Source organism: Chiloscyllium punctatum, chromosome 32, assembly GCF_047496795.1.
Source record: "Chiloscyllium punctatum isolate Juve2018m chromosome 32, sChiPun1.3, whole genome shotgun sequence".
Taxonomy (NCBI): Eukaryota; Metazoa; Chordata; class Chondrichthyes; order Orectolobiformes; family Hemiscylliidae; genus Chiloscyllium; species Chiloscyllium punctatum.
Window position 1 is genome coordinate 53,808,872 of NC_092770.1, and position 22,594 is coordinate 53,831,465.

Here is a 22,594-nt window from a genome sequence, read left to right on the forward strand (position 1 = left end):
ACCATTCAAAATGTCCATATTATAGAGGAGGAAGTGCTGGGTGTCTTGAAACGCATACAAGTGGACAAATCCACAGGACCTGATCAGGTGTACTCAAGAACTCTGTGGGAAGCTAGGGAAGTGATTGCTGGGCCTCTTGCTGAGATATTTCTATCATTGATAGTCACAGGTGAGGTGCCGGAAGTCTGGAGGTTGGCTAACATGGTGCCACTATTTAAGAAGGGTGGTAAGGACAAGCCTGGGAACAATAGACTAGTGAGCCTGACATCGGTGGTGGGCAAGTTGTTGGAGGGAATCCTGAGGGATAGGATGTACATGTATTTGGAAAAGCAAGGACTGATTAAGGATTGTCAACATGACTTTGTGCGTGGGAAATCATGTCTCACAAACTTGATTGAGTTTTTTTGAAGAAGTAACAAAGAGGATTGATGAGGACAGAGCGGTAGATGTGATCTATATGGACCTCAGTAAAGCGTTTGACAAGATTCCACATGGGAGACTGGTCAGCATGGTTAAATCTCATGGAATACAGGGAGAACTAGCCATTTGAATACAGAACTGGCTCAAAGGTAGAAGACAGAGGGTAGTTGTGGAGGGCTGTTTTTCAGACTGGAGGCCTGTGACCAGTGGAGTGCCACAAGGATCGATTCTGGGTCCTCTACTTTTTGCTACTTACATAAATGATTTGGATGTGAGCATAAGAGGTACAGTTAGTAAGTTTGCAGATGACACCAAAATTGGAGGTGTAGTGGACAGTGAAGAAGGTTACCTTAGATTACAACAGGATCTTGACCAGATGGGCCAAAGGGCTGAGAAGTGGCAGGTGGAGTTTAATTCAGATAAATGCGAGGTGCTGCATATTGGGAAAGCAAATCTTAGCAGGGCTTATACACTTAATGGTGAGGTCCTAGGGAATGTTGTTGAACAAAGAGACCTTGGAGTGCAGGTTCATAGCTCCTTGAAAGTGGAGTCACAGGTAGATAGAATAGTGAAGATGATATTTGGTATATTTTCGTTTCTTGGTCAGAGTATTGAGTACAGGAGTTGGGAAGTCATGTTGCGGCTGTACAGGACATTGGTTAGGCCTCTGTTGGGATATTGCATGCAATTTTGGTCTCCTTCCTATTGGAAAGATGCTGTGAAACTTGCAAGAGTTCAGAAAAGATTTACAAGATTGTTGCCAGGTTTGGAGGACTTGAGCTATAGGGAGAGGTTGAACAGACTGGGGCTGTTTTCCCTGGAGCGTTGGAGGCTGAAGGCTGACCTTGTAGAGGTTTACAAAATTATGAGGGGCATGGATAGGATAAATAGACAAAGTCTTTTCCCTGGGGTCAGGGAGTCCAGAACTAGAGGTTTAGGGTGAGAGGGGAAAGATATAAAAGAGACTTAAGGGGCAACTTTTTCACACAGAGGGTGGTACATGCATGGAATAGCTGCCATAGGAAGTGGTGGAGGCTGGTACAATTGCAACATTTAAAAGGCATCTGGATGGGTATATGAATAGGAAGGGTTTGGAGGGATATGGGCTGGGTGCTGGCAGGTGAGACTAGATTGCGTTGGGATATCTGGTCAGCATGGACGGGTTGGAACGAAGGGTCTGTTTCCATGCTATGACTCTCTGAAGCAACAAAACTGCACAAACCTAAATGAAGCAGCACTTCATTCATATTTTCCAGGTGCTAGTTATTTTAGATAAAGATTTCCAATTCATAATGATTTATAATTAGTCCTGCCCTCTGGGAACCTGGTTAAGACTGTCCAGACTCATAATGTTCAGGGCACAGCAATCAACAGAAATCACAGACTTTTATCCCATTAGCCTGGATTAGGTTAAAGCCTAGGTCAAAGGAATCATACTCAGAACTAAAGAAATATACCAAATTGAAAGGGCAAAGATAGACGAGAAAGAGCTTCTTCTGTGTTTTTGAACTTAAATTGGATAATCTGAAGGGAACAAAAGGCCCAATATCTGGATTTGGCTTCAGATGAAGTCTGAAATTAAAAATTGAGATGAACAAATCATGACTGTACTTGCAGTAAATTTATTGGAAAATAATTTTAAGATATTATTGGTCCACTCCACCTCTGAAACTGGGCAAGGGAAGACTGGCAACTGAACTTTTCTTGTACTTTTCATTAACAACTCGGTCTGTATTTTTGTACTCCTGAACTTCAATGCACTGCATCATCACATCTAAAGGACTCCCATGGCACCTTTTCAAGACAAACCTCATTCACTGGATGTGGGCATCATTGGCCAAGCCAACATCTTTTGCTCATCCTGGAGAAGGTGGTGAAGAGCTGCCTAAGAATATGTTACTTGGTAACATTATAAGATTGTAGGAAATAAACATCTTATTTCAAGCATCGAATCTTGTCTTTGGTGCAAAATTAGCTTTTCAATCTTCTTTTGTAACCCAGACCAATACTGAATAGATTAACAAACCAAGCCCCCGCTTATGATCAATGGGAAAACATGCAGTAAATCTAACTGAACAGCTTGATGAATGGGGGTGGACTGGGGGTGGTAATTAAGTTTATGTTATCAAAATAACATGCTATTATTTTATGCTATACTACTGCTAAAAAGAAACATACTTAGTTTCTGAAACATTACAATAATGGACAAGTTTGTGATGCCTCTGGCAATGCTGTAATAGTGCAGATATGGAAGACATAAACTGGAATTGAATCATTCTTTATCCTCACTTTGTTATGATTCTGAGAATACATTTTAATTACAGATTCTCACTATATCCTGTTTTCTGACTGTGTGCTAATCCATGGATCTACTGGTATGCAATTCATCCTCTAGTCCTTAGTCACAGTGAACAATTAATTTCTGAACAAGTGCAACTCGATAAAGGCACAACCAAATAGACTGTACAAGGTTTTAGCACTACAGTTGTTGGAATGTTTTTTGGTGCCCACAGATTTTGCTATATCCAACACACTCTGTGACTTCTTGATGTTATATGTATGAATCAAGTTGGCTGAAGACCGGCATCTGCGATCATGCACGAATACAAATATATTAACAGTTTAATTTGGAAACACTGTGGCAATCAAAAGGTCTTCAGAATGACTTGGTTTCAGAATTGGTTTTTCAAATTTGCAACAAAACCAGAAACTAATTAAAAGAGAAAAAGTAACATGACAACTGAAGACATAATAACGAAGTAGGGAGAAGGATCACGGTCACATTGCAACACACGTATGAAGAAATGAAAGACTCACTCACTGGTGAAAGCTATTTATATGCTAATATGGTTTATGGATTGATGAATGTGTAAATCACATTAAGGGAAATGGTGAACTGCCTAATGTGCTCAATTTGTTTTAGCCACGGTCTTCATGTACTCTGTAAAGAAGCTTTATGATTATAGGATTGTTCAATGTGTATAGGAAGAGTTTTGGGGATTTCTCCATTATTATCATGAATTAAGTTGTAAGCTATTAATAATGATTAAAGGTTTTCCCACCTTATTGGTTGGAATAGGTTGTATCCATTGTGTTCATTTTGTGTTGCCATTAAAACATTAATACTCACTTCTTTGGAGCAAATCAAAAACTAACCTTTGCAACAGGTAGTCCCATAGACAAATTTAAAATAAATGAAATTACTGACCTACTGAGTACTGACAACCATTTCATTAACTGGCTTCTGCACCAGAAAACAAGATGGAAACTGGAGCTCACTTCCTGATCTGATAGGGTAGGCAACTGTGGCTCTACCGACTTCTGCAGGTTTCACCAAATGTTCCTCTTCATTAGTCACCACAATAATTGGGAAAGGGTCAAACTATTAGCTAGCCATTTAGTTGTTTTTTTCACTATTGCTCACAGACTTTGCCCTGCTTCAGTTCTGTCATTTTTATATTTAACAAACAAAAGAGTCCAAAGGAACAGTTCACAACTATGTTCAGGAGATTAAGTTTTCATTCCTGGAGACTCCAGGGCAGTTCTGGATGTTTGATAACACTATAGTCTGAGAAGGCTGCGCTACAGACCTGAACAGAGCTGTGCAATCTTCAGGCTGCAATTGGAGAATGGCAAATGGAAACATGAAGGTAGAAACCTTGTAAGACACGTAAAAGAGTGCCTGACCTTGCCTTTATGGGTTTTATTAATCATTGTACTAATTCTCCTCTCAACTATTCTTCATTACAGCCAATGGAGTCCTGGACAAAGCTGATTAGCAGATTCTTGAGACATCACCTACGGCTGGGTGCATCTGGATTGTAAAGATACAAAATTGACAGGAAAACCTGGACTTCTGCATCTAATTAATGACAATTGAATATCATTTACCATTTAATTCTGTCCTTGGAGGAAACTCTGAAAAGCAGTGGACAGTATCAAGGTAATGGAGGCTCAAAGTAATGAATGAATCTTAGCATCTAAACCCTCGCACTTCAACCTTTTCTGAAATAGGTATTTTCCAGAGAAAAAATTGTCCTGTGATATTTATCCAATACTTGGGCTTGATTTATATCATAATGCTCATTCATTACTCATTCTTTCTACAACTGGACCTGAGTTTGCCTTGTGTCTGCTCATTTGCTCCTCTGATGCCCTCCTATTTAGCCTGTCTAGCTGCCTTCTATTCACTGGAGATGTTTAATGGTTCACTGATGTGCAAGATTATGCCAATAAAATGTTTATTACATGTTCTCAACCCCTCTCTCCAGCTGTGCAGAACGAACCTAAGCATCAACATAACACTATTCCCAGAAAAAAACATAGACATATGTTGAGATTATTAGAAGCTGATTAGACACCCACTGACTACTATGAATAAATCACAGAAATGGCTCAGGGTCACATTAATGGCTTTGTTGTTGCATTTCTAAAATGGGGTATTGAAAGTAACAATGTTGGTTTTAAGGTGGGACTTGCATACAATTCACAGTAGTGGAACATTACTTACCATTTGATCCACAAGCATGCCTCAGGAAATCAAAGGGTTAATTGATATCATAATCAATGTTTATCAATGACTGGCCGCAGTGCCCGGCTGTGACTGGCACTTCAAACGTAGCAATCAACTTTGGAATGCGCAAGTCAATTAGTTTGTTGCCCAATCTTTACCTGTTTCTGAGCTGCTTAAGTCAAATATTGAAAAATAGAGCTGTGAGAAGAACTTTGTAAAACCAGCACAAAATATTGAATTCTCGTTTGTCTTACTTTCTAATGCAGTTGTGCTCAGAGGGTGCGTCAATGTTTTGTGTTTTTACCCCTCAGCTTTGCACAGTTGTAGCGAGCAGAATGTCAGGCTGCTTCCAAAGCACGTTTGGTACTTCTGGTGTTCGTATTGCAGACGAACTACTTGTGTGTGCCAGCCTTATGCTTATGTTACCAAAACCAGCTTCCTTATTTCAATGGCACAATCCTAGATTCACAAAAATCATGGTTATGATCCTGCCATAGCTTTCAGCATAGGAGGTATCTGGTCCATTATGTTAGCCTTGGCTCTTTGCTAGAAGAATCCAACCATGTTCCTATTCTACAAGCCCTGACTCATCTGTTGCTTCAAATATTTATTCATCTTTTTGACCAAAAGTGTCAAGGATCTCTATTTCAAGTTATTTCTATGGTAAAGAATTCCATGCTTCAACAACATTCTTCAATAAAGACACTTTTTCTATTTGATGACTCTCATATCCAACTCCTCGGTCAGAGGAACTAGATTTTCACCAATTTTCTTTATTAAAGTTTAAAAATTTCCTTAGAATCTATTCCAGTGGATATAGCTCAAATGCGCACATCCTAGTCTAAATCTTCTATCTAAACCATAAATAAAAGGGGACTTACCACTGAAGTACATTACTGTCAACTCTTCCTGAATTTGACCAACACTGCCACAGTCTTGCCTTCTGCTTCTAGGTCAGAATGTTGGGTGTTCAAGAGTCACTCTAACTACTATAGACTGACACTGCTGTCCAGTAGTGAGAGAGTGCAGCAGTGTCGCAGGAGCCATTATTCATATGAGACATTAATCTAAGATCTCATCAGCCCACTATTGCGGACATAAATGATTCCATGGCACTATTCAAAGAAAACAGGAATTCTTCCAGTGCCTTGGTCAGATTCCTGATGAAGGGTCCTGCCCGAAATGATGATTCTCCTGCTCCTTGGATGTTGCCTGACCTGTTGTGCTTTTTCCAGCACCACACTTTATCGGCTTTGACTCTCCAGCATCTGCAGTTCTAGTATTTATACCTCAACTAACAAACGAATTTGGCCTTTCAGTCTAAAAAAAATAGAACAGGGTACTTTCTAATTGGGGAAAATGTACAAACAATGGGAGTCCAAAGAGTCCTGAGAGTCTGGGTCTCATCAATATTTTATGAAGCTGTACAGAAAATAATCAAATGGCTAATGGAATGCTGATCTTTACATCCAAAGCGTCAGTATACAAGGAGGAAGAAGCAATGCTTCAGATATGCAAAATCCTGGAGAACAATCTGGGTACCAAACCTCAGGGAGAATATAATGGCCTTGTAGGAAATACAGCTAGTTTTTTTTAAGAATGATATCAAAACTCCAAAGGTTAGGTTATGAGGAGAGATTGTGCAAGCTACAGTTGTACTCTCTAGGATTTAGAAAGTTAAGGCTAAGATTTGCTAACAGTTTTCAAGATACTAAAAGAGACAGATTGAGTAGACAGTAAAACTATTTGCACTGGTTGGGCAACCCAGAACTTGAAGGAACACTGTAAAAATTAGAGTCAGTATTTTCATGGACTGAAATAGGAAACAGTTAAACACATTAAGGCTGGTAGAAAGTTTGGAATTTTCTTAAGTGCCAATTGAAGTTAGATCAATTAATCATTAAATATTTGAGATTGATGGATTTTTGTTAACCAAAAATATTAAAATAACATTGGGAGAAAGGTGGATCTATGGAGCTAGTCCACATATCAGTCAATGTCTGAGTAAACTGCAGAATAGGCTCAAATGGCTAAATGACCTCTCTTGCTCCCAATTATTTCAGACCTGATATTTCTTTTGTTGCCATTTGTGGGAGTTTGCTCTGCTGATTCTTTTCCTGCACAAGTACTCTCAAAACTGGCAGCCTTTGAACTGAGCCCACGCTGGATTTCAGAACTTTCAGCAATGAAAACTCAAAATGCCTTAATCCAGTTAACAGGAACACACATAAACCAAATTATGCAATGCCCAGATCATCATTGTAATTAAGGCGCTGGACAACTAAAGCATTGTGCTTTGCAGATGTGAGTTCAAATCCCACTCTCGTCGCTGTTTCTGTAAACGCTCATGCCAGCACACCAACTGTACGTTTGGCCCACTTGTGCTGCAATGGTAGCATCCCTACTCCTGGACCAGAAGACCTGGGTTCAAGTCTCATCTGTGAGGAGAAAGTGAGGACTGCGGATGCTGGAGATCAGAGCTGAAAACTTGTTGCTGGAAAAGCACAGCAGGTCAGGCAGCATCCAAGGAACAGGAGAATTGACGTTTCGGGCATGAGGCCTTCTCCTGAAGAAGGGCTCATGCCTGAAACTTCAATTCTCCTGTTCCTTGGATGCTTCCTGACCTGCTGTGCTTTTCCAGCAACACATTTTCAGCTCAAGTCTCACCTGTCCCAGAGGTGCGTAATAACATCTTTGCGCAAGTTGATTAGAAAAAATATGTTAAATTAAGAAAAAAATTAAATGACTAAAAACCAAATTATATGATTGCAAAGCATTTTCAGTCAATGCTAATATAAATTCATTTTTTCATGCAGTGAATTTATTACTCTTTCATGATTCTTCTACTTCTTTTAAATTTAGGCAACCTATTTAAAATGAAAAAAAAGATCAATACGTACGTCCAACATTTAGTTAACTCCCATTTCTGGGTAGGCGGTTTTGAGATTCTGTCTGTATTAAAACAGTGACCAAACTTCAAAAATACTTTCCTGGTTGTAAAATAATTTGGAACATCATGTGGTTCTGATAGGTGCTGTATAAATGCTAATTTATTTGATTTGTAAAGTTTATTTTTTTAACCTATGTATCACCAACTTTCTACTTATACTGCTATAATTCACCTTATGCTATATTTATGATCTTCTGGTTATCTTTCTGTATGACACCTTATTGAATGTCTTCTGAGAAAATACATAAGTCCCACAAACCAAGATGTTGCTGGCATTTATTTAATCAGATATTCTTCTGTAAATAATATTTTTAAACAAAATGTTAATTTCATTACACAACTCTATACTAGCTGTCCTGGAATAGGTCATGCATTTCTAAATGCTCCTTTTCCCTGCAAGATGGGTTTGTAAATTTGTCTGCAACTCAAGATAAACCAACAGGTCTGTAATTAGCTTATCCTACTTTCCTTTCTGGAAAGAAGTTTTACATTGACAGCTTCCCTGTCCTCTGACACAAGTTGCATATTTAACATTGCAATTATAATTCTGAACAGATTTTTTTCATTTGGCTATGATACATGTTATGAATAGAAGGGATCTAGTTTTAGTGACATAAAGGTATGTAGCTCCTGCACCTAGGTATCTCACCCACAATTCAAACTGTGGAAGAACAAACTGATACGTGGAGTTGCAAACCAGAGGTCTCAGGAATTGCCCAGCTTCAGCCAGGCACTAGTCCCACCACTTTCTGATGAAGGGCTTTTGCCTGAAACATCGGTTTCCCTGCTCTTCAGATGCTGCCTGACCGGCTGTGCTTTTCCAGCACCACACTCTTGGCTCTAAACTTCAGCATCTGCAGTACTCACTTTCAACCAATCCCTATGACATAGCTAAGATTAGTTACTCAGCATGGCAGCTGACCATTACTGTTATTAGGAGTTAAGTTCTGAACATACTATTTTCTTTTGAATCAATTGTCAGCTTGATAAGTTAGCATTATCACACCTTGAAGACACAAACATATTTAATCAGATCATTTGATAAATAAGCACATTTCTCACTTCAACAAGCTGTCTAACAAACGATATAAGGTGAGATGAAGCTTCTAAACGGATAACAGTGTAAAGTGGATAAAACAGCTTTTGACGGAAGTAATGTGCTTAATGGTTTTTGTCATTCATGATTAGGAAACACCAATTCTATTCTACTATTCTTGAAATGTTCAGCCAGTCTGCCTCTTGAGGATTTAGCACTTAACAAATTGCAACACAAGACAAAAATAAAACACTGGAGAGATGAAGCATATGCTGACATGATTCAGTAGAAGTACCAAACCCAGGCTGGAGTTGCTAATGCAGGTTTGGTGTCTTGTGAAGTGCCAGCTGGATGAATACTAATTATTCTACCCCTGCAGGGCATCACCACTTCAGAAAAAACATCGTCTTCGCACAAATTAGCAACGGGTCCGCTTGAAACAGCTGACAATATTTCCGTTACAACTGCCTAGTTCAGCCTTAAAAAAACTTGGCACGAGAGATAAGTTTCACTTTGGTCACCCATATTCTAACAGACAGAAATGTCAACAAGACTTATCTGGTTCAAGACTGCTACAGAACCTTGCACACAGTACAGCCAGCATATTGAAGTGATGGCTGCGAACTACTGTTATCAAAATATTTGCAATGACACACATATTTAAATAAATTGCCATAATAAATGGGGAGAAGCTTTCATGAAAGAACATACCTATTAAAGAAAAGACAGACAAATGGAGCTATTAGTCTAATGGATTCAATGTTGCACTTGAAGCAATTATTTAAACACATATCATTTAAGCTGTATTATAAGCCTTATGGAAAAGAGAAAGTATCAGTCATCAAAGGATATATTTGTCACAGTTGAAGTGCCACAACTGGGGCAATTATTTAGTCTTTACAGCATATCAGGGTATTATATGCCAACTGGTCAGCTTCTTAGAAAAGGCCCACTTACATTGCCCCACCAACAGGCTGAATCTCAAACTCTGAAGACTGTTCCTTGACAGTGTCAAACAGCTTGTTCCACCAGCTACCATTACCTTTGAATGAGATTCTAATTTGTTCACAACTGGGGACTGTTGTGGAGTTCATTACAATTAATCTTGTGTAAGGACAAGAAGAGTTTTTTTTGCCTCAGCTATTATCTCCCCTGCTCTCCTGAGAGACACTGACACCTTCCTGGTCTCTTCTGAATTAACAGCTATTACGAATGAACCTTGGCAGCGAATGCCAGTCGGCTGTTTGATTACAGAGCGAATCATGGCCGATCTCCATCCTGCCCTCACCTATAACTTTAACCAGCTTGGCCAGTAAGGTCCCTGCTGACTGGATAAACTTACTGGACTATCAGGAAGGGTTGGTGTGGGACACTCATTGCAGTTAAGAGAGTGGAGATGCTCATATCATTTTCCTGCGATTGGTTTAAACTGAGATGTAAGAGATTAAGGCATGCGTTAATCTACAGCCCCACGATACTCCTCGAAAGCAACTACCTGAATCTCTTATTATGGCCAGTGAATTCCACAAGTGAATATCTGAGCCACTAAGTTTGGGAAGTAGGAAGGTTTGATTCTCAGGCTGAGTTAAATTAGCTAAACCCAATTTGAGCAAAGGTTGGTGTGCTTGCATTGGCTTCAGCAGCTTGATGGTAAATAGGGGAAAATACATTAGGCTTCCTGCTGCTGATGCCTGATTACTTGATGGCTTTGCATTGCATATGTTCCATTAATTCTCAAAATGAAGAGGAAAGCCATCACACAAAAGATTAATCAAATTTGCAGAATCTAAGATGGCTAATGAAACTGATTTCTGGTCAACATACAGTGATGTTCAGTGAAATATCGGTGTGGGGTTGTCAGCTGAGGACAACATCTGGACTCTCGTGCTCTCTGTGCTGATTTAACTACATGAGAGTTACATGAACAATGATCCTTTGGGTGAAATGTTCGAGAATAACGGTATAGGTAATTAAGCAAGGAGCTGATGGCTTCTGAAAAGTAGATGAAAACAGTAATCAGCACAAATAAACCTAAGAATATTATCAGGAAATGTTAGGGTAAAATTCAGGTGTGTCTGTTTCCATATTGAAAGAATTATTAATTGAGGTTAGTGTATCTGATTTTTACCCTTCCTCATTTCCAGGTTATCAACTCTAACTAGAAAATCATGTTGAAAATTTACCATATTTGTTTGACCAACATTTAAAAAATTTACAATAGATGGAAATGTATTCGAAGAAGATTAAAAGCAACATTCTGAAGACAATAAAATCACGCAAAGAGAGATATAATTTTCAATGGTATGGTACATAATAAACAAAACAATGCCAAATTCTCATTCTCTTAGTATGGTCTCCTGCATATACCATGATGAGAGCGCTGCAAGTTGATCCTTAGTTTAGATAAAGCTATGCAATCTGATATCTCTTTGAATGTACACTGGAATGCTTATGACCTTGTATATGTGTGTCCACATTCACTCAGATCTGATTTGACTGGTCAGTGTTGAGATAAACCTTAGCTTTAATGACATTTACAAAACCCAACAGCAAGCACAGCTTCCATTCTCAACCAGCTAGCTTGGAATGCTAAATAAATATTCCATAGGGGACCATTACTAACAAGTATGTTGAAGTGAAGTGGTGCATTCTGAGGCAAAGCACCAGCTCAAAAGACTGCCTCATGTCATCCTGGTTTTTACATCAGTGACATTGAAAGGAACACGGGAGAGGATTACTATTACACTTCTGGATCTTTCTAATGGGAACTATGGCTGAGATATTTCGCAATTCTCTTCAATTGTGGTCTGAAAAATTCAGAATTATCTTTGCTAAAAGGCTCCTTATGGTGAATAAAGTAATAAATAAATACATGGATCCAACGAACAAATGTCTTGATATTTTGATTTTTGTTTTACATCTTGCAGTAGTTACCACCTTAACAGGAATAACCTTCTATAGCACCTGGCAGAATTACTGAAAAACTCTATAAACGTGGCACAAAACCCACTTCACTTTTGCCCTTTGAGGCTTAGGAAAGATCAGTAAGTGATTTCTAAGTGTAGATCTAAACCCATCACACTTCAGAACTAATGCGAGATAATTGTACTTGCATTTACAGAGGGACGTCATCTAGGTCTACAACTCAGAGAATAGCATGATAGAAATTAATTAGTTGTTTCAGGATAGCCAATTTCAGCAAACATGCAATTTCAAAAAGGCACGCTGGATGTGAGCTTATGAAAAATTGTCTTCAGCTGCCACTAAGACGAAAAGATATTCAAGAACTTCTGACAGTTTCATATTTTTCAGACAATGAAAACCTGTTGAATATAAGTATAATATCTACAAATATTATGCAGTCTACCAGATAACATTACTTTAGTCATTACATTTTTAAAACTTGTGTATGGAGATTTCCATTAAAGATCATTTAAATGAAGATTAGGAGTTGTATAATTTGCTACTGATTCATTATTATCTGGATTATAGTATTGCACAAAGTTGAAATGACCCCCCTCAGTGTTTTGAGGAATTGCATTCCTTCACTCCTGGAACATTTTATGGGGTTTAAATAGTGCAAAGTGATAAATGTGTTCAGGCCAGAGGCAAATTAAACTTATTTTTAAAGCCAAGATCTATAAACGTGTTAAAAAATGGTATATATTGCAATTGAAAATACTAGAAACGAGCAAATAACTTACAAAATATTATGCTTGCCAAAACAAAACATGAAATATTTGTTTTACAATTTAAGATGGCCAAACGTTAATGTTGGGAAGAAATCCACTTGGAGAAATAACATGGGTCAGTGAAAAAAACATCAGAAAGTAGACAATGGCATAGTGAGATGAAATGATGTGCTGTTCAAACAGTCTGTATTTAAGCCATTCCCCATGATACATTCAGGCTACATGCAAAACATGTAGCAAGACTGGGAAGCTAGTCAATAAATAATCTCAGCTGCATAAATCCAATCTAATTGTAAGTGTGGGATGATTCTCTTAAAATGGGTTCAATGGTGCTTTCTCTGAAAATGCAGATCTAATGAAGCTTTTGACAATCTCGAATTGAAGATCTTGGATTCCTTCAGAGCTGGTAATTTGTCTGAGAAATAGTAGAAAATGGACCTTCCTGGCAGCTGCCCTTACCATATCTGATATTTACTTTGAATTTGGTCAAAAATCACACAACACCAGATTATAGTCCAATGGGTTTATATGAAAACACTAGCTTTCAGAGTGCTGTTCCTTCATCAGGTGCTGGTGAGTGTGGAAGACCTTAGACAGAGAATTTATATGGAAGAGATCAAAGGGTCATGCAAACAAACTGAACACACCTCAGATGGCTTTTAAATCTTTAATCAGTCAGAAGGGAGGTGCAGGTTTTGATTGATTAATATGCAAATCTCAGAATTTCTTTCAAGTCACTGAGATAACTTCAGGTGTTTTCAATATAAAGGAGGTGACACTTCTGGTCAGGCAATGTATTTTAGGCATGAGATCTTGTTTAGAGTTTGTCTGTGTCTTAACCTGGAGTCAGACTGGTTCTTTTTCCAAAGTAGGAGCTCATGTCATATTGACTGACTGTGTGCACACAATGTGTAGACTCCAGGTTAAGACACAGACAGACTCTAAACAAGAGCTCACGTCTAAAATACATTGCCTGACCAGAAGGGTCACCTCCTTTATATTGAAAACATCTTAAGTTATCTCAGGGTAGTGACTTGAAAGAAATTCTGGGATTTACATATTAATCAATCAAAACCTGCACCTCCATTCTGACTGATTAAAGATTAGAGAGCCATCTTAGATGTGTTCAATTCGTTTGCATGAGTTGTATGACTCTTTGACTTTTTCCTTATACATTCTGTGTCTAAGGTCTTCCTCTCTCACGAGCACCTGATGAAGGAGCAGCACTCCAAAAGCTAGTGTTTTCACATGAACCTGTTGGACTATAACCTCATGTCATGTGATTTTTGACCTTGTCCAACCCTGTCCACCACCAGCATCTGCACATCATACTTTGAATTTATAATTCCGTGCATAAGACCTTTAAGTTGGGTATCTATCAACACATGTCTCAAAGTGTAATATATATGCAATATAATATATAAGTCTCGTCTCTTTCATGACTTTGGGAGTGGTGCTGAATAAGATTTGAGTGCTGGTTTAAAACAGGAATATATTTCTTGCTGGTTTTCTAGACAGAGGTCAATAGAAGCAGCTGGATGCTCTAACAGGTAGGATGACAAAGTTGGGGTGTTCTTCAATCAAATCTATCCGGTGACTTTGTGATATATTGACACTGAGACCGAACTACATATTGATGTTAATTGATGAAAGTGCTTTCTCTCTTTAACAAGGGAAATAGAAAAATTGCCCCCATAATATTTAACTACAATACTGAAAAATCCATGTAACCCCCCTTAACAGCAAAATCCATTAGACTAACATGCCAGTGTGAGACTTGCCAATATTAATGTGAAAGGAATGAGGATGAGAAAAGATGATACAAAGGAGATAACATACTCATTTAGTACTACTGATTAGGATGAATTATTTAAAGACATTGTACAACAAGCTAGTTCCTTCACTCGGTATACTACAGGGTTATTTCTGTATGAGTGAAATATCAGTTTAGGTTTCCACATTACATATACAACAAGCTGGAAATAGTACAGTGATGCAATCTCTTGTGATAGGTAAGCTCACAAGTTTGCTCCTAATACTCACTATATGCAGAGAAACACCATGAAAAATAATACAAAAATTAATAAATACATTAACTCATGTAACACAGTCTCAGTTCTGGAGAGCATCCCCACATATGTAACTGAGAGTGGCAGATGGGATCAGTTTGGAAATCAATGTCAACATTTAACAACATGTAGGACAGCGGGTCTCCAAATGCTACTTATCCCTCTCAAGAAACTTTTTATGGCGTTATTTTCTCAAATGCCTTGCAAGGGTAGATACTTACATCAAACATATTTTCTATATACATTTCCTCATTGACCTTGTCCCGAAGTATGTCCTGGTTCTGCCTTACAAATGTGATGTAGGTGTCTGCTAGGTCCATTCCAGGTTGCTAGAATGAAATAGATGAAAAAAAAATCTCATTAATGTGATTTGTCTTGTTAGATCTGCACTTGTGTTCCTTATTCCCCGATGTTTTGATTTAATTTTATTTATTATTGTTACACGTACTGAGATACAGTGAAAAGTATTGTTTTGCATGCTATACAGGCATATCATACCATTCCTAAGTACATCAGGGAAATAGAACAGAATGCAGAATATAGAGGTTTGTAAAATCATGAGGGGCATAGATAGGGTAAATAGACAAAGTCTTTTCCCTGGGGTGGGGGAGTCCAGAACTAGAGGACATAGGTTTAGGGTGAGATAGGAAAGATATAAAATGTACCTAAGGGGCAACTTTTTCATGTAGAGGGTGATGTGTGTATGGAATGAGCTGCCAGAGGAAGTGGTGGAGGCTGGTACAATTGCAGCATTTAAGAGGCATTTGAATGGGTGTGTGAATAGGTATGGTTTGGAGGGATATGGGCCAAGTGTTGGGAAATATTAGATTAGGATATCTGTCCAGCATGGACAAGTTGGACTGAAGGGTCTATTTCTGTACTGTACTTCTCTATGACTCTACGTTTCACTTAATGCATTTGGTGAAAACTAAAGAATGGCTACCGATGGCAAGGGAGTATGATTGAATGGTAACTTTAGGCACCAAACATGTGGAGGTCTGAAGAGCAGACCTCATGAATGCTGATCAGAAATTTTGAAAGGAAAATGTAATCACAAAATTGTATGGCTGACTGTCCAATTGGTTACATCCAATATGGCATGATACATAAAAGGAGTGCTAACAGGCTTAAAAGACTGCTCTTTTAAAAACTGTGAATGTTGGAGTTCTGAAACAAATAAAAACAGAAATTGTTGGAAAAGCTCAGCAGGTCTGGCAGCATCTGTGGAGAGAAAACAGATGTTTTCAAGTCCAGTGAGCCTTCTTCAGAACAGGTAACGTTAGTACTGTTTGCTTTCCATAGATACTGTCTAGAGTGTGCTGCTGCAAAAGCACAGCAGATCAAGCAGCATCTGAGGAGCAGGAGAATCGATGTTTCAGGCATAAGCCCTTCATCAGGAATCTGATGATTCATTCCTGATGATGGGCTTTTGCCTGAAACATTGATTCTCTTGCCCCTCAGAAGTTGTCTGACATGCTGTGCTTTTCCAGCATCACACTCTCGACTCTGATCTCCAGCATCTGCAGTCCTCACTTTCCCTCTCCATAGATACTGCAAGACAAATAAAAACAGAAATTGCTCCCAGACCTGCTGGGCTTTTCCAACAATTTCTGTTTTTATTTGCTTCAGAACTCCAACATTCACAGTGTTCAGAAAAATTAGTCTTACAATTTTAACTGTCTTTAAGTAATGCCTTAATTCTTGTCTCACAAAATATTTGTATGTATAACATAGAAAACTACAGACACTGAAGAGAATAAGAAACATTTCTAGATATTGGAAAATGTTGCCAGCCATTTAGCATTCACGGTAAACATTTGGAAACGAAACAGAAAGCTTACATTCATACATAGCACATTTGTTTCCCCCTTGGGATATCCCCAAGTGCTTCAAAGCCAACACGCTGTATTTTTGTATGTAGTTTAAACACAATCATCTCTGCTGCACTACATGGGTACTGCTTCAAGCTAGAGGTATTGGATCATCATTAGATCCATTTATACAGCGCCAGTGACCTGAGTTCCATTCCACTCTTGGGGGACTGTCTGCATGGAGTATGCACATTCTCCTCGTGTCTGTGTGGGTTTCCTCCGGGTGCTCGGGTTTCCTCCCAGACCAGAGATGTGCAGGCTTGGTGGATTGACCATGGTAAATTGCTCATGGTGTCCAGAGATGTGCAGGCTTGGTGGATTGACCATGGTAAATTGCTCATGGTGTCCAGAGATGTGCAGGTTTGGTGGATTGACCATGCTAAATTGCTCATGGTGTCCAGAGATGTGCAGGTTTGGTGGATTGACCATGCTAAATTGCACATGGTGTCCAAATACGTGCAGGCTTGGTGGATTAGCCATGGGGAAATGAGGGGTACAGGGATAAGTTAAGGGGAGGTGGGTCTGAATGGGATGCTCTTCACAGGGTCAGTGTAAACTCAATGGGCCGAATGGCCTGCTTCCACACTGTAAGGATTCTATGTTTCTAACTGTGCATACAGAGGGAGTCAGTGCATTATTGACAGTGAAACCCAACAATTCCTAATGGATGATACAACAAATGAGTTGCAAAGTAGTGCTGCCACTCATGATTACCTTGATAACTTCTATGATGGTGGGAGGAATGGACTGAACATCCTTTCTCCAGTAAACACTGAGGAGGGGCCACTTTTATTGAATTGCATGATAGATAAGTGAGAAGAGATAAACCCTCAGCATTACTTATGTACACAGCCTGAAGCAAATCTCATGGTCTCTGCAAACTTTGGTAGGAGGGGCAGCGGTGAGCACAATTAAAGCAGTTATGTTGGAATAATAACCCTCATAGCTTTCATTATGTTCAGCCTGCAGGAGTAGTAAATTCACACCAGCAACAGGCTCAGATTGAACTGACACTTCACAAGCCAACTAATCAAGAAATCAAAAGCAAAGCCATGAAAGAATGACATATTCAAAACAAATGGCAGTGAGTTCACTGGGATGAATGCAAGAACTTGCAGAAATGGGGAGGTGGGGATCAGAGAAGCAGAGTGAGAGCAAGTGAAGAAAAAAAACACACAGGATAATAAACCCCTAGGTTTTCACCCCAAGGAATAGCCTGCAGTGAAAATGGTGGATGTGTAAGAAAATTATCTGTTTTATTGCCCATTTTAACCCTAACCACTCAAAAACCAGGATTTTCAAATTTTTAAAGTGGGCTGAAGTTTGACACTTTTACCATCATTTGCTAACTTTCATCCCAAATTGATTGACAGACTTGCTGTGTCTTTTTTAAAGTAAATTTAAGACAGCACTCTCCTTACTGCTCATCCACCTGTCACAGACAAGGAGACATATGGGCATTTCACACCTTGAGAATAGATTTTGTCATGCAGTCTGCAGTCTTGAGACAGTAACTAATTATTACTAGAACATACACAACTTGGATGGATTCACAGCAGCAGCTGCTGACATTTACCAATTAGAATTACAGTTCTTTAAAACAATTTATTCTATATTGTAACTAGCACAGAGTAATTATTTATAATGAATGGCTATATGATACATCCCTTATTAGTGCACATCTTGAAAAACTGTCAAGTTCTCTAGTTTGTCAGCAGGTACCAAGATACTAAGAAAGGAAGCAAACAATTCTTTCATTATTAACACCATTAAACTCCATAGCTCAGCTCATCAGATTGCGCAGGTCACCTTTTGTACTAAAGTAAAATGAAGAGGAAACAAATTGCTTTCTCACACTGAGTTAGCACTTATTAAAAAAATACAAACAACTTGAACTTTGATCTCAGTTCTATCATCTTATTTTTCATGCACTAATGTGTGAATGTCCATGGGAACAATCAGTATGAATATTTTTACAAAATGCAATCAGGATGATGTACAGAATCTGAAGTGTAACGAGGCATGGTGGGGTGGGGGGCAGCATGAGGAGGGGGGGGGGGGGTTTAAATTAGTTATGATTTCTCTGCTAAGTATTGAAGACACAAAGACCTCAATGACAGGTATTGCTGGTTAGTTTTTGTCTATCCTCTTTTCTAGATCTGCCTTCCACCACCCAATAAACTGTTAAGTGTGATTCTAATTCTGTGCTTGTGAAGTCATTCTGTCCAAACCAATAAATTGACTCAGTTGAGAAGTGAACAGTACTAGTACTGAAACCAAGTGTACAATAAAAGCAAGGTGTGGGGTGAGTAGAGGGAGGGACGAAACCAAACGTCTAGCCACATTTCATACCAGTGTTCGGGAGGTGAGCTGGAGTCACAGTGAAAGTCCAACCAATGCCAGATTGTAACTTTAGATCATCATAATTTCCCAACAATGGTATAATTACAACATGAGCTATGTTTCTGCTCTCACTGCATGGAGAGTGAAACTTGTGATTGCAAACTTTCAGTTTATCTTAAACAGCATTGTCAACCTCCAACAAGGTTTGGTTAGGGGCCAATTAGGTAGGCAGCTGAGTTTGTAATCTAGTTTAGCTCTCCTGTAGACAGTTAGTTTAGAGAGGATGGGACCATAATCCAATGCAGTTGCAGCTGCTGAAGGACTGTTACCAGGATTTAAAGGAATGTCCCTTAGAGGACACAAGTTGGGTTAAGGTTTCCAGCTGTTGGAATAAGATTGGAAGTTGGGAATGATTATATTACGGAAGATTCAGATCCTCTTTCTTGATGCATCATGAAGTGTTGTCTCTGCTGCATTAATTGGATAGGGGGTGCAGTGCTGTATTTAATGCTTCAGAGCACCTTAGTTGACAGCAGTCAAACATGTTTTGCAGCAGGTTTGCAATGTACACCTATATTGTAAAATTTGGGAACAGAGGCAGATGTTCATGAAAAGATATTTTATGCAAAGTCAGCTAATTTTGACAAGATTCATAGTGGGTTTCTCAAGCACTGGTTGTCTGCAGCTGTCATTGCCCCAGATATGTCTGACAGACGGAAAATGTCATACTGTTTTGCCAATGGGGACCCGAAGGTCCAGGTGGACTGTGGGTGCATGCAACTGCTGCCACGGAGTGTGCCCTGAGATGTTGGTGTCTGGTGGCTAAGCTGGAGGAATGCGTAGTGAGTTGGAATCACTATGTTTCTGTTCAGATTTTCATGCTGAGAATGGTTACCATCTAATTTCTATCTGGCAGGTTGGAAAATGGGAAACTGTACATCAGTCAGACGGGATAACATAATAATGAGAACGTATTGCATGCCACTGTATCCAAATAGGCTGCACACTGCTCACTCGTGAGAATCTTATCTTGGTTTCCAATACTTGATAGGAGAATGGGTTTTTGTTTGCTTTTAACATTGGGAATCTCCTTACTGCTGATACTATTTAATTTCCCCAATTTTCTCACCCTTGTTCAGGAGCTGGAAAGGCTATGCCCCAGGTTACAGCCACAAAACCATAGTAACATTTACGAAATAGATGGCTCAAGTATGCATGGTGCAAAGTGATGGCTGTCAATACACAGGTTTTTTACTCATCTTTGCAAGGCCGTCCCATTACCTCCCACCCTCTTCCAATGCTTACTTATTAACATTACTACTGAAATTCCAGATACACTGACATCTACTCATCCAGAAAATTGTTGCAGTTACAACCTAGTCACAGGATAAATATTTACGGTCATACAGGACAGGCTAGAGACTGAACAGATCTTTGTCTCTGATATTGCTTCTTCCAAGTTGTTGCTTGGCAATTCTAAGACCTTAGCCTTCTTTAAAATGGCCTATCTCAGCACCAATTCAGAAGATAATGCAGGAGCAGTGAGACTTAGGGCTGTTACTAGTCTATCCTGTTGGCCCTTATTCCTTTTCACTCACTGTTGCATAGCCATATATAAAAATGCAACAAAACAAACAGGGCATCAGCCTTGCCTCCTTCTGAATTGTCAATGTGGCTCAGTTGGTAGCACTGTCCCTCTGAATCAGAAGGTGCTTTTGGACAATAATTCAAAAAAGGGTAATTAGTGGTAAAGCATTTTGAAATGTCAGGTGGTTGAAACAAGTTGCTATATGAATGAAATTCTTTTTTACTTACTCATAAACACACACTCAATAAACACATATAATCCAAGCACGGTTTGAATTCATAATTTGGAAATAGAAATCCAACTCTTGTTCTTTTAGGTCATTACAGTTCGAGATAGGAGACTGCAAACGTTTCCAGTGATCAGAAATCTCCTCAGCACTCCCTCTCACTATGCTTGTGACAGAATTGATATAGCAACTTTACAAGTGAGGTGGACCAAATACCAAAAGTTACAAAAACATTCCAGTCCTCCATGAAGGCACAGCTCAGCATGTCAGCAAAAATTTAGAAAAAACTGAAATATTTTCAACCATCTCCTGCAGAAGTCCTGAGCAGATGATCAATCTTGGCTTCTTCTAGAGGTCAGCTTCATTTGCGGCATCTACTCTTAGTTCATTCAATTCAGTCCAAGTGAAATCAAGAAATGATTGAGCATACTGGGCACAGCAAGGACTTGGGGCCCTGTCAACATTCAAGCTGCAATGCTGATGATTTGTAGTTTAGAGTAGTGATTTTCCACCAGTACGTGTACCATGATAGGGTGAGAAGTGTGCTGTGAAATTATTGTGACTCAGCACTGCTTTACCTGATGTTGAGCTCACATCCATGCTTTCGATCTCTTCCAGAGCCACGCTGTCTATAATTGAAGGTAGCATCTGCTCCCATCTACTATGAAAGCACAAATCTCCAGAGCTGCAGTACATGGATGTCTGATACCATTCATGTTGGGGGAATTCTGAAGATTCAATGGACCTGAAACTTTAACTCTGAGTTCTCTCCATAAATGCTGGCAGACCTGCTGAGATTTTCTAGCAATTTCTGTTTTTGTTGAAGGTGGATGGAGCGTTTGTCCGTGGAGCAAGATTTGCGGGTATTCTTCTCAACAATTCCTTCCCACATCAAAAGGCTTTGCATACACTGGCGGGCCCAGGTTTCCAGCTAACCTGGTAAATTGCTGTTTACTCTATTTGTGGTTTGCTCTGATCCATTGTTCAAGAAATAGTTGAATTGAACAGATTTTGATAATGTGTCTGTGCTCATGGTCAAAGACGATTTATATTTTGCCAGTGAATCTGAAACATTAAGACCATAGCCGTAGAAAATGCAAGTAAATGTGACACTTATGAGCAATCAATTCAGCTGAAAGAAGTGGGTGTGCCGTGGAATCGTTTGTCTCATTGAAGTGTGCCTTGATATTAAAAAGGTTGAGAGCCACTGGTCTAGAATTATCATTGCCTCTATCTAAGCTGCTCAAGTGCAGCTAAAACACCGTCATCCTCCTGTCAAGCTGGAAAATGGCTCAGTTATGCACTGGTCACATGAAACGGGACAAATCCAAACTGGCCAGTTACCCTGACATCAGTTTACACCTCATCACTAACAACATTAGCAAGATTGTGCTACAAGGTGGCACTTAGTATAACCTGCTCACTTACTTCAGTTTCAGTTCAGCCAGGAACATTTAGTTCCAGGCCTCATTAATTATTTGTCAAAAATGGTTAAACAAGAGCTGAATGCCAGAGGTGCATGAGAATGACCATCCTTGACATCAAGGTTGCAGTTAACCAAGTAAGGCATCAAAGTGCCTCATAACATTGAAGTCAAAAATGACACAACACCAAGTTATAGTCCCAACAGGTTTATTTGAAAGCACTAGTTACTCAGGTGATGAAGGAGCAGCGATCCGAAAGCTACTCCTTTCAAATAAACCTGTTGGACTTTAACCTGGTGTTGTGTGATTTTTAGCTTTGCAGAAGTGGGTACTTCAGATGCTGGAGATTAGAGTCAAGATTAGAGTGGTGCTGGAAAAGCACAGCAGGTCAGGCAGCATCCGGGGAGCAGGAAAATCGACGTTTCGGGCAAAAGCTCTTCATCAGGAAAGAGGACAAATTCC

General features: G+C 39.3%; 1 protein-coding gene across 13 annotated transcripts in view; it reads right to left on the bottom strand.

The window, feature by feature from the left end:
- LOC140458187 (calcium-dependent secretion activator 2-like) overlaps nt 1-22,594 on the bottom strand; it is a 746,655-nt gene that overhangs the window by 25,395 nt on the left and 698,666 nt on the right. For all 13 annotated transcript variants that reach the window (XM_072552408.1, XM_072552415.1, XM_072552410.1 and 10 more), the window contains one exon: nt 14,902-15,009. In XM_072552408.1, coding sequence (XP_072408509.1) covers nt 14,902-15,009 — 108 coding nt within the window. The remainder of the gene's footprint in view (nt 1-14,901; nt 15,010-22,594) is intronic.